We start from the raw sequence: 12478 nt of genomic DNA on the forward strand, positions 1-12478 counted from the left end.
TACTCACAGGCTCATCTCTTGACTCGTCCAAAATGGAGTCACCTGGAGTACTCCTAAAGTTAGGCGGATGGTCAAAGACTTCACTAGTCGCCACCTTAAGGGTACCATCTTCATTGAGCTCTTGGCCTGTTCTCTTCATTCTGGCCATAGTGTCCTGCACAAACACAAAGACGATCGGATTCGGGGATGTTCGCAAGAGGGAGTCCAAGTAGGGGCAACCGACACTCCTAGTCCTAGATTCAGCCAACCTAGGTGACCGGTTGACAGCTACTTTAGGTTGTGTCGTGTGTGTTTGTGAAACCATTTTGTAAAGGAAAGAAAACACAGATGGAAAACAAAGCAAGAAAGAGATGAGAGAAACAGGCGATTACCTTGTAAAAAGAAGGTATTGTTGAACCGTTGAAATTTGTGACGGCTACGATGTAGGTGGACAGAACACAAGCAGCTGAAGTTTTTCTCTCAAAAAGTCAAATTCTCTGAAAGATTTTTTTCGTGAAAGTGCGAAAATGAAGGGGGTAAAACTTATTTATAGAGGGGGGAAATTACAAGGTGCAGGGGCATCCCTGTAATATCCCCGTAAGGTGAACAATAAAAATACTTGTCACCAACGCATGCGTGCCAAATGTCACAGGCGCCACATGTCACAGGCGCCACGTGGCATGCCACGTCACCCCTGTGAGGGGAAAATGATTTGGGTAAAAAATACCTAAGCCACGTGGACAAACCTGAATGTGACACGTGTCACCACAGGAAATGCCCTAAACGGGCCAATTAGGATAAGACATGTGGCACGCTAATATTGTAGGAAAATGGCGGCCCTTAAGGGCCCAATTCTCAAAGCGTCGTAACACGGCGCAGCCCACCAAATCTAGATCTAAATGACCTATGTAAGGGCACTATTCCCAATACCCTATAAATAGGGACATTTACCCCATTTTGGGGACACGTTCATTTATTACAAAAAACACAATTCTCTTAAAACACAGAAATCACCTGATCTCGGGATCCGAGAAGATTCACTTTACTTTCCGCAATTTACTCAACTTCGACTCTTACTAACTTGATTGTCGGAGGCGGAACTCTATACAACCAGAGCTTTGGTGTGCTTGCAGGTACATGCGAAGAGGATCCAGTCTTGGTGACGTAACTCTCTTGCAGGACACATAAAAACCCTGAAAACACTTATTACCACTAATTTTAAACAACATTATAATTAAATATTTAAAAAATTACACCCAGCACATATACACACTTTCACCTCAACTACAACATGTATTTCTTCCCGGCCACCAATTTCAATGATTACTTACAATTTCCATTATTATAGATCTACAATTTAGTATATCAATTCCCTTAAAATAAAGTCAAATATATACTATAACTTACAAGATCTGGTTGAAAGCTTCAACCTTGCTCCTTGGATTGATGCCTCCGATCCTCCTCCTCCATTTTCAACAAATTGATGAATTTATCAATCCTCTTGCTGCTAGAAATATGGAAAAATTTTAGCTACTTTCTTCCTCTTATTGGTGCTTCAATTGATAATGGAGAAATTACTTTTTTCTTTCTTTCTTTCTCTTCCTTGGATTCTTTCTCCCTCTCGAATACTTTCTTCTTCTTTTGGAGTCTCAATTTATAATGGGAGTTGACACTAACTTTAACTAATACATGTATTTTTATATAAATGGTATAATTACAATAATATTTGTGAGTAAGGTCGGTGTTTGACGAGGTACCTCTTTAGAGGAATGAAGTGAAATATGGTGTTTCACCATATTAAATCTCATGGTTTTTTAGGTATATGTTGGTATGATAATTAGTTAGATTGATATGTCTTTCATACCAAAAGAGTTGTTATGGAGACTATCATTGAATTTTCCGTCATTGTTGGTTTACTTTGTCATGTTGCTGGTGTTTCATAGAAGTTTAACGAAATAATACTACACTTCACGATTTTCGAGACATTGTATTATATAAGTGGGTGGCATTATACTGCAAAAGTGGCCCTCTTAAAAGCAAAATTACTTTTTTTTTTTTTTTTTTGAGTCACATGACTTTTTTTTTTTCTCTTCTCTTAATCTATTTTAATTTATAAGATAGTCCTTCCTAGAGGCATTCTCTATTAGCTAGAGCCTGAGAACCCCTCATACTTCCTCAAATAAATGTCCCGCTCCCCCCATGCTCAAAACACACACACACAAAAATCCTTTTATCTAACGAACAGCAGTTACACTTGGACTGAAGTTCGCACCAGAAACTTCTTTCATACTACTATTCATATTTTTATTTATTCAAATATTTCCAATGCTATTTCAATCAACTTATTGTTTTATCACATTTCATTGCAAAATTTTGTCAATTTTCAATTGAAATTTTTTTTCAAAATGATGTCTACTTTCAATTTCGCTGAAAATTGTTTGAGAGCTGCAATTGTTGTTGAAGCTGAAAGTGGTTATCGGAATATTTTGAGAAGAAATGAGGTTTTTATCTTTCAAATTTATTTTTAAATTTTTTTTTCAAATTTTTAAATTTGTTAAATTGAATTTATTGCCGAAATTTTGCAGGTATAATCAGGTTTTGGTGTCGAAGATATCGAAATTTTGCTACAGATCAAAGCATAAAGTGGCGGGAAAGCTATTTGAGGAGGTAGATGATTTGGGTGTTGGAAGAATTCCTGATTGCCCTAAGTATCTTGATAAGGTTAATTCAATTATTATTTGCATTTGTTTGATTAATTGTTTCTTTTATATTTAATTTGTGGACTTATACAACATAATTTTCCCTGCATTTTGTTATTATTAATTTGAAAATCGAACAATTTAGGGATTATTGTTTGTGTTGAATAGTTTGTTCTTTAAGAGTGATGTGTTTTTGAAGATGATTTGTGATATTATTAGAGTATTAAAGAGCTTGTTGGTTAGTTTGTGTGCCGAATTTTCGAGTTTGCATCTTTAGCTTATTAACTCGAGTTTTTGTCAACTGTAGAGGAGAATTGATGTGTGAGCATCCGTGGCTTCTCTTACTTAGATGAATATTTGTCTAGATTCGGCTCACACGTGTTTACCATTCATTTGAGTGGCTTTTGTGTTTCAAGCAATAGATATTGCAAGTGCTGTATAATTTTGTTAAGGATGCATGTATAAACAATGCTTACAAATGATTAAATGTCTAGTAATGTCAGATTAGGGCGGTATGACCATTTGAGGGGTGGAATTTTGTTTCGAGGATAATCTGACTGCCTATTCTTAGTTTATGTGGCTAGAGAAGAATGGTAGAATTTTCTGAAACAAGATTCTTGGTTTCGAGGTTTTGTAGAATGAGCTATTTATCTTCATGGCTACTGCCACTACTCTATGAGGTTTTCTTAGTTTTTACGTGGAAGATTATATTATCATATATCCCCTAATCCCTTTATACTGTAGGCTTCCGCTTGAATGATGTAAAAATACAAATTTTTAGTTTCGAGTTGAAATGGAGGGAACACTTGTCAAAAACTGTACGAGACTCTTTGATTTTGTTATTATTATCTTTGGTTTTGGTGGATAAGATGACCTTTATACAATCCAAAATTGGCTTTACTGCTAAGGGATTAGGGGAGTGAGAAGGGAGTCTTGGGTCAAAGTAGATGCCCAAATTTGTCTTCTTCAGTCATGAAATTGGAATCATGGTACTTAGGAGCCCAACTTAATGGTTAGCAGAGCTTTCAGGAATAATTATTCTTGTTGGCCATAACTTGTGCTGCTTATATGTAATATGTTACTTTCCTATATTTTTGGTTGTGTATGTTATTTATGAGTTTCTGTGTTGTTCCATTTCCCCTTCACAGGTCTCCGTTATGCTGGGGTACAGTAACCTTGATGGTTTAGTAAATCAAAGAATTCACAAGGAATCAGGTTTGGCTCTTGAAGACAAGACAAATTCCTTTGATGTTTCCTTCACATGCAAAAAGTTTCCATCCATCTGCGTTGGAAGTTTACCTCGAGTGGAACTGTATGATGATTCAGCTTGGCATTCTCAAATGAAGACTTATTCTCCTGCATTAAGTTGTGAAGAATTTCAACCTCTCTTGACAGATGGGAAGTGGATGGTTCCAGAAACTCCTACAGAAATGTGCCCACCTCTTAATTCTAGGCTTCCAGATAAGAGTTTCTCAAGTGAAGAAACTTCTTTGTCTTCACCATTCCAATCTCAGTCTGATGGTTTGGAAGATCAGCAACTAGCTTTCTCAAGTCCTATAGAATCTTTAGCTCCTGTTGTGCTTGAAAATGACAAGTTGTCTTGGTCGATTCTTGACAAACCTATTAGGTCTATAAAAGGATTGAGCAAAAGGCACTCACGTCAGCTAGAAGAATGTGATTTTCATACGGTGGGCATTTATCAGTTTTTAGCAGGACAATATTTTCTGTTAGTTTCTCACAGAAAATGTTCTGCTTGTTTAGGATAATTATGTTTATCACCATATCATATACTTTTTTAACACGTTTCATAATTCACATTTCCTTCCATGTAGTTGCGCAAATTGTTACATCACTTTCCTCGGACCTATGCTGATCTTCAGAACTCACACATGGGAATTGAAGATGGCCAGTACTTGATTTTTGTTGGGAGAATCGTGACTTCCAGGTGTGTTTACTTTTCTCAATTTAGTCATAATTGGTGCTGTGGTTGATTTTAAGGCAGACTTCAGTATTTTCTTCTAGGTTGCGGAATAATACCTATACTAATATTTTATACAATGAAAAATTACTTATATTACGAAGTGACCTAGGTCATTTAAGTTTGGGAGTGATGTATAAATTCCCTAGTTCTTAACGTAGCCTAATTTTATAATTAGTTTTCCTTGAGATAAATAAAATTCTCTCCCTTGCTTGGTGCGCATCGCCAACATGTGTAAGTGATAAATATATGTGTTCTTCATTGTTATTTTCACATCCATTATAATAGTAAGTAGAATTAATGGACTTATACTTCGTAATTGCAAAGAGTTAATGAGAAATTGATAGAAAGGACAGTAGAAACTTGAGTTTTTTTTTCGTGGGATCAGTATAGTTTCTGTTATGTAGGGCTGTGAAAGCCAGCTACTCCCTTTCGTTTTTGGAGGTGATTGTGCGTGGTGAGGTTGATCATATGCTGAATGATGAAGTTGAGCAAGATGACACAAAAAATGAAGGAAAGAAGAGCATATATTTGCATCTGAAGAAATTCTTTCGTGGCACTCGTTTCACTAGTCAAGGTTTTCTTTGGTGCCTAAAGAAAAAGCATAGAGAAGGTGATATTGTGTGTGTTAGTGGCAAGGTAAGGCATTGTGGCTCTCATTTTCAATCTTAGTTTGGTTTTGTATGTGCTTATAGTCCTGACATCTTTTTAGTATTGGCTGTTCTTTTGGACACTTCAGTATATACTTCTCTGTGTTTCTTTGAACTCTGATTATCCTTGCTACTTTGAAGTTACTTAATATAGTTCTGAACATTTCTTCATTTCTTATTTTTTGAGGGAACCCTTCTCTCCCTTCTCTCAAAGGTGGTCCGGAACATGTGCAATTTTCTGTATAACTGTGTGTGCTGCATTTTTTTTAAACCTTACGAGATTCCTGTGAGACTTTTTCTAGCCTGAGATGTCCTTCACCTTTCAATGTGCTTCACTTCAAGACTTCAAGTTTTCTATTGAGAGCTATGCTTGAACAATTTGCCCCACAATTATGATTTCCTCATGTCACAACATTACGCGCACATCCTTATTAGGACATTTGACATGTGGGCACTACCCCCTGTTCCCCAAAAGTAGGGCTGGCAAACCCTAACCCGACACGAAAACCCGACCCGAACCTGACCCGAAGTTACTGAGAGAGACCCGAACCCGACCTGAACCGAACCCGAACAACCCGAATTCGACCCGATTTGCCCCAAATTTCATATTTCGTAATAATATTAAGTTTTACACTATTTTTAATAGTTTCTTAGCATAACCCGAAATCGACCCGAAATCTGACCCGAACCCGACCTGCTGACCCGAATTGCCACCCCTACCCAAAAGATTGGGCCATTGCAAATTTTTAGGTTATTTTCTAATTTTTTGACCTGAAATCTCACCAATCTATGAGAAGTATAGTAATGTTGGATCTTGTTAAATTTTTTTTCAATGTATATTTTTAGTCTATTGAGTTTTAATAAGTTTAAAGAGTGTGGTTGTATGGAAATGGAGATATTAGTGTTTAATATAGCGATGTCATTGTTGATGAGCAGCCCAACAATATAAGGTACACCTATGGAGGAGACTGTTTCCTTATTTTGGGACATTTAGAAAATGTTATGATCAATGTTGTGAGTGCGTGGAGCTATGTTTATGTGTCTTTGAGACAGGGTAGTGCACCAGAGATGAATTATTCAATTGATGACAAAGTGCACTCTTGTTTGTCTGATTCCTTTTCTTCAATTTATCCAATTCCATTCCTTTTTTGTTTGTACTAGAACCAAACAAGCAGTAAGTGAAATAATGTGAGATTGGTAAGCTCTCTTGCAGTAGTTTGTAGGTGAACTTATTTGTGGCAGAGAAGAGCACCTTGAAAGTTGTTATCTAATAGTCTAAAAAGAGTAAGGGTAGCCCCTGTTCCCTCACCCTAGCAAACGGCAGCACCAAAAATTGTTACCATCTTATTAACATGTCCTCGAACCGTTCTGCTGCAGCTACTCTAATTACATTTCTGCTCTGGTTTTGATTTTCTCAGTATCCCTGAAGTCATGGATCATATTTTGCATTGGGTATTTTGTAGATTAGTATCCAGTATCATGGTTTGATGTGTATTTTCTGTGAATTTTAAAAATAATTATTTTTTTTTTATTTTTTTATTTTTTGAAAGGAATTTTTAAAATAATTATTGTTACAGGTGAAAGGCACCTCTAAGGAAGACCACTATGAAATGAGGGAGTATAGCTTGGATGTGATTGAAAACGAAGATGATCCATCTGTTCCATTGAGGGTAGACCATATCCTATATATTCTTCAAAGGGTGGCCTCAAGCCTCAGTTCTTCAAGGATATTATGACAAGGTTCGTTTCCTACTAATTACTTTATTTGTTCCTTGTGTGTTGCCTCTTTAATTTAGTCTTTCTGGTGAATCTGCTGTCAAATATACATTTTGGCATGACAATGATGGCATTGTAGGCACAAAAAATTTGTTAGTGTACTACATTAAATTAAATAAATTAATTTGGGTTAAAATAATGTTAATAATCCATTTTAATTATTTTTACCCGTCTAAATGAATGATCCGAATTAATCTAATATAATTCGGGTTATAAGTGTTTGGGCCAGTTTATTACTAGCTTAATAAGGCAAATTAAATGGACCAGGTGAAAGACTTCCAAGTTGTAAAATGGATCAAGCCCAAATCTACTAAGTTCAATCGACGGGTTCACATCTTCTATGAATACCTCTTCCTCCCTGAGTACAGGATCTAGAAATCATTATTCCTAAGAGCTCATAAAACTCTGCTGCAGTTCTCTCTTAAAACAATCAATAAGTTCATCTAATTCGTGTCGACTTCATCAGAACACTCACACACATTCGAACGGGATTAAGCTTCATAAGCCTTGGATTAGGTGCCTTTAAACAAAAACCCTTAAGCACATCACCAAATGTCACCCTACATTCAAACTTAGGCCGGTGTCATCAAACATTATCCCACAATTTTCATCATCAATTTGCTGAATATTTGCTGAATAGAATTAGAGGGTTTTGTTTGTTATATTATAAACTGTTATACATAGATTGTACCAAATTTAAATTTTAGACTTTATTTCCCGTCTTTATTCATTTAGGGAAATTTTGTAAATAATCACCCCTCAAAACACCCTAAGTAGAACTAATCACCCCTTTTTACGAAATTATAATATACCACCCCGTAAATCAAAATGTTTCGTTTGATTTGAGGTTAGAACCGGAAAAAAGTTATAAAAAATGCCTCGTTTTGCATGCTAATCATTTTGTGGGAAATCCGCTATTATCTTCCTTCTATCCCACTTAGGAGAAACTTAGAATATCTATTTACTAGTAAGCAATGAACACTAACTTAAACTCGAAGCATTTGAGTTGAGAAAAGAAGGTTCCTCTAAGGTTCGCTAGGGCAATTACACCATCTTGCGTGACACATACAAATGAGACATTTTTTATAACTATTTTCAAATTCTGATCTCGAATCGAGCCGAAAGGTCCAAAATGACCCTTAAAACCTTAATAGAGCAAGTTTTGGCACAAAAATCGATGTTTTTCTTTTTAAAAATGAAACTTTTTGTTAAGAAGGGGTGAAATCTAACACTTTTGATTTTAAGAGGTGATATTTATAATTTCGTAAAAAAAATGGTAGTTAGTTCTAAATAGGGTATTTTGAGGGGTTGTTATTTACAAAATTTCCTATATTTAGACTTGAAATTTGTGTAAACAAATTTTGGCTTCCTCGGTGGGACTATCTCTGTCTCTCATCTCTGTTTTCGTACAATAAAAATTTTATTTTTGGGAAACGGCCTTGAATAGCATTGTTGCTACAAAGACATCCACTACAACTTAACAAAAGGCTGCAGAGTTGGCTGAACACCAAATCGGGGGCATCTCCACCATAGAGATGAAGAAAGTTGTTGTCGACTCCGCTGCAACAAGCTTGTGTGTCGTGTCAGTTACTACCAAAGCATGAAAAAGTCGTGCTCGTCCTATTTCTACGAGGCCAGTCACGTCCTCCACTTACAGGCTGCGTGAGAATCTTGTGTTTAGTTCGGACCCTCTTGTTGAACGCGGGCAACCAACCCACCCTTAGTTTAATGTGGCTGTTATGGTGACGCACTTTAAGGCTCTTGGAGAATAATATGCTGGGATGAACAACTTTCTTCAACAAATGAAGAAGGATGGAGAAGAAAAAGATGCTCAAATCAAGCATCAAAATTACTTTGACAAAGAAACTTGACATGACATGACATGATGAGACCGAAAGCGACGACAGTTTGGGTAGTAGTAACTCAAAGGGACCTTAGATAAATGAGCCTTACACTTTAATCACTACTTAAGAAATTCAAGCTATGATAACCAAGGGCTATGAATAATCAACTTCGAGGGGGAACTGACGTTATGTGAAGCCTTACACTAAGAGATTAGATGAATTAAAGATGCCATTCGTATACCAACTTCTGAAATTTCAGCTTTTTGATGGAAAGGGTAACTCGAAACATGTCACTCACTTTATAGAGACATGCAACAATGGTGGTACTATGGGTGCCTTGCTTGTTAAACAATTCGTTTGTTCTCTTAAGGAAATCGCTTTTGACTAGACCAACCTAGATGCTGAATTCATTGACAGTTGGTAACAAATGGAAATGGAGTTTTTGAGTAGTTTCTTTAGTACTGAATGTGTCGGGTTATCGATTACATCAACGGTTGGCGTGCTCTAAGTTTGGAATGTAAAGACCGCCTTACTGAAATCTCTGCCATTGAATGTGAGAACCATCTTAATATGAGAACCACTCTTATGGTGAGAACCACATAAAGTACATGATACATAACTATAAAGTTACATGATAAAAAATGAACAAAATAATTCAAAATAATTTTTTTGAAATATTTTCAAAAAAAAATTGAAATATTAAGGTGCACGTCTTATATCTATAAGGTACATACCCGAAAGATAAAAGGTACATGTTATGATGTTATAAGGTACATCACATAAAAAGTTAAAAATAAAAAAATTTATTTTTTGATTTATTTTTTTTATTTATTTTTTATGTTTAGGAATTGCAAACTTTAAAGTACATGTCATATGTCTATAAGTTACATGACCAAAAGATAAAAGGTACATGTTATGGAGGTATAAGGTACATCACTTAAAAAAAAAAAGGAAAATAGAAAAAAATTGGAATTTTTTTATTTTTATTTAGTTTTATTGCATGTACGTTATGTGTGGTTCTCACAGTAAGAGTGATTCTCATCATAAACATGGTTCTCACATGAACATATATATATATATATATATATATATATTATTTGCTTTAATTTAATCTTAATCTATGTACGTATCATGAGTATATGTATTAATTAACTCTAAATATAAATATTTATCTTAATAAAATTTTAAATTCAAAATAAATAACTTTTAATAATTTATTAAAAACGTTAAGCAAACTTATCACAACAAAATATAATAAGTCAAAAGAAAAAAAATGGTACATATTTTAACAAAAGCTAAAATGAGTACGAGGAATGAAGAGCTAAATCTGGTTGAATCTTAAAGAGTCTTAACATGATTGTATAATAAAAAAAAATTAAATTAAATTAATTTTAAAATCTGATGTGGCTTAGAGCAAGATTAGCGCAGTCTTGTCTTAAGACTTTAATCTTGTGCCACATTATATATTTAATTAAATTTAATTATTTTTTTAATTTACAATCATGTTAATACTCCTTAAGATTTAATTTGATTTAACTTTTCATTCCTCATACTCATTTCAGATTTTATACTTTATAATTTTTCCCCTTTAACATATTATATTTTAATAAAAAATTTACATTGGCCTTGCATGTTGTTAATCTTATTTAGATTCATAGCTGAAAATTAATAGCAAAATAAATGATGCATAAAAATAAAATATAATGAAATTACATGAAATTAGATGATTTAAAAATACATGAAAATTAAAAAATACACATATTGCATTAAAATAGTTGTAAATGTAAAATTGACTAATGTAAAATTGATCTGAATTCAAATCACTTCCCCCAAAACGACTCCACAAATTTTCAACCAAAACATGTTGCAATTGCTGATGTCTTCTTCGATTTCAATGTCTTCTTCGATTTCAATGTCTTCTTCGATTTCAATGTCTTCTTCGATTTCAATGTCTTCTTCGATTTCGAAGTCTTCTTCAATTTTGAAGTCTCGAATAGTTCTCAAAGTACTGTTCACGATTAGCATAATAATTTGGAAGGAGACCAGCCTACACTTGGGTCCATCTTTTTGACTCCTAGCTCTTTTGATACTTTTTCAGGTAATGTTATGCCATTTCTTTCATCCTCGATGATCATATTATGCAATATAATGCATGCTTGCATGACATCTCCAACCTCATGTTTATTTCAAACATGTGCTAGGTTAGAAACTATTGCAAATCTTTTCTGTAACACCCCAAATGCTTGTTTAATACCTTCTTAAAGTCTTGCAAACAACTTCCTCTAGGAAATTAGGAATGGTTTTCACAAAAACTGGCTCTAGATAAATCCCATCTGTGAGATTGTATCCCATATTATAGACAAATCCATTAATAATTGAACTTCAAGACCACGTCCTTTAAGAAAATTATTAAATATTGGCGAGCGATGCAACACATTGATATCATTGTTAGATCATGCAACTCCAAAGTATGCATGCCAAATCCACAAATCATAAGAAGCAACAGCTTCAAGAATTATAGTGGGCTTACCTTGATCACCTTTGGGTGTACATGCCCTTGCCATGCTATTGGGCATTTCTCCTACTTCCAATGCATACAATCGATACTACTGAGCATACCGGGGAAACCACGACATTCCGATTCCTCGAGTATGTTATGAATGTCTTCGACCGTAGGGTCTCTCAAATAACATTTTCCAAATATCTCATTGACACCAATAACAAATTTTCTTAGGCATTCAATTGCCGTGTTTCCAGAATTCACATATAATCATCCACGGCATCGCCTCAAACCCTATATGCCAACATTCTCATTGCTGCAATGTAGTTTTGAAAAGGGGATAATCCTTTTATACCAACTAGAAAATACTCGTAATGATCTTGTAGATTATTTACAATACGAAGGAACAAACCCCTCATTCAAAACCTTCGCCGAAATTAATAATCAGAATATATAGGCCAGGACTATTGGGACTATCGGAAAAGTAATCATTCCATATTCTTAGATGGCCTTCTTCACGACGTTTATTAGTGTGAGGACTTCGTTTTTTTCTAGTATTTTTGGTGGAGGATGAGACAACTTGTGTAATTTCGTTGTTGATACTTGTTAAGATATCAAAAGTGCTAGTATATTTTACATATGAATTTAAGTAGTTGTTGATGTATTTGTCAATTATGTTTGGCCATTCACGACATTCGAGACATATTGCGCAATTGCTAGGTTGAGAAAGATGGTATTAATGAAAGTTAAGAGTTTTACAACTATTCAAGAAATTGTGATCGGGGATAAAATTTTATTTTTTCATTCTTATAGCCTTTGTTCACCAACTTTTCAAAAATTAAATACTCCAACGGCTACTTTTTAACTACTATATTTGCAATTGCCAATATCTAACAAAGTTAGATATTTGAATTTTTTTTTTTAATAGTATATTACTCCCTTCGTCCCTTTTTGATGTGCCTGCACTCCTTTTCGGGTGTCTCAAAATGTTCTGCCGGTTAAAAAAAAAAAAAAAACACATAATCATTACTTTATATCTTTCTCATACAAAA

General features: G+C 34.7%; 1 protein-coding gene across 1 annotated transcript in view; it reads left to right on the forward strand.

The window, feature by feature from the left end:
• The first annotated feature begins 1887 nt into the window (after positions 1–1887).
• LOC110694259 (ATP-dependent DNA helicase homolog RECG, chloroplastic-like) overlaps positions 1888–12478 on the forward strand; it is a 35703-nt gene continuing 25112 nt past the window's right edge. Inside the window, 7 exon segments of the mRNA XM_021871437.1 lie at positions 1888–2480; positions 2565–2700; positions 3827–4366; positions 4511–4623; positions 5064–5295; positions 6884–6971; positions 6974–7046. Of these exon segments, the coding sequence (XP_021727129.1) occupies positions 2476–2480; positions 2565–2700; positions 3827–4366; positions 4511–4623; positions 5064–5295; positions 6884–6971; positions 6974–7046 (1187 nt within the window). The 5' untranslated portion in view covers positions 1888–2475.

Source organism: Chenopodium quinoa, unplaced genomic scaffold, assembly GCF_001683475.1.
Source record: "Chenopodium quinoa cultivar QQ74 unplaced genomic scaffold, ASM168347v1, whole genome shotgun sequence".
Taxonomy (NCBI): domain Eukaryota; kingdom Viridiplantae; phylum Streptophyta; class Magnoliopsida; order Caryophyllales; family Amaranthaceae; genus Chenopodium; species Chenopodium quinoa.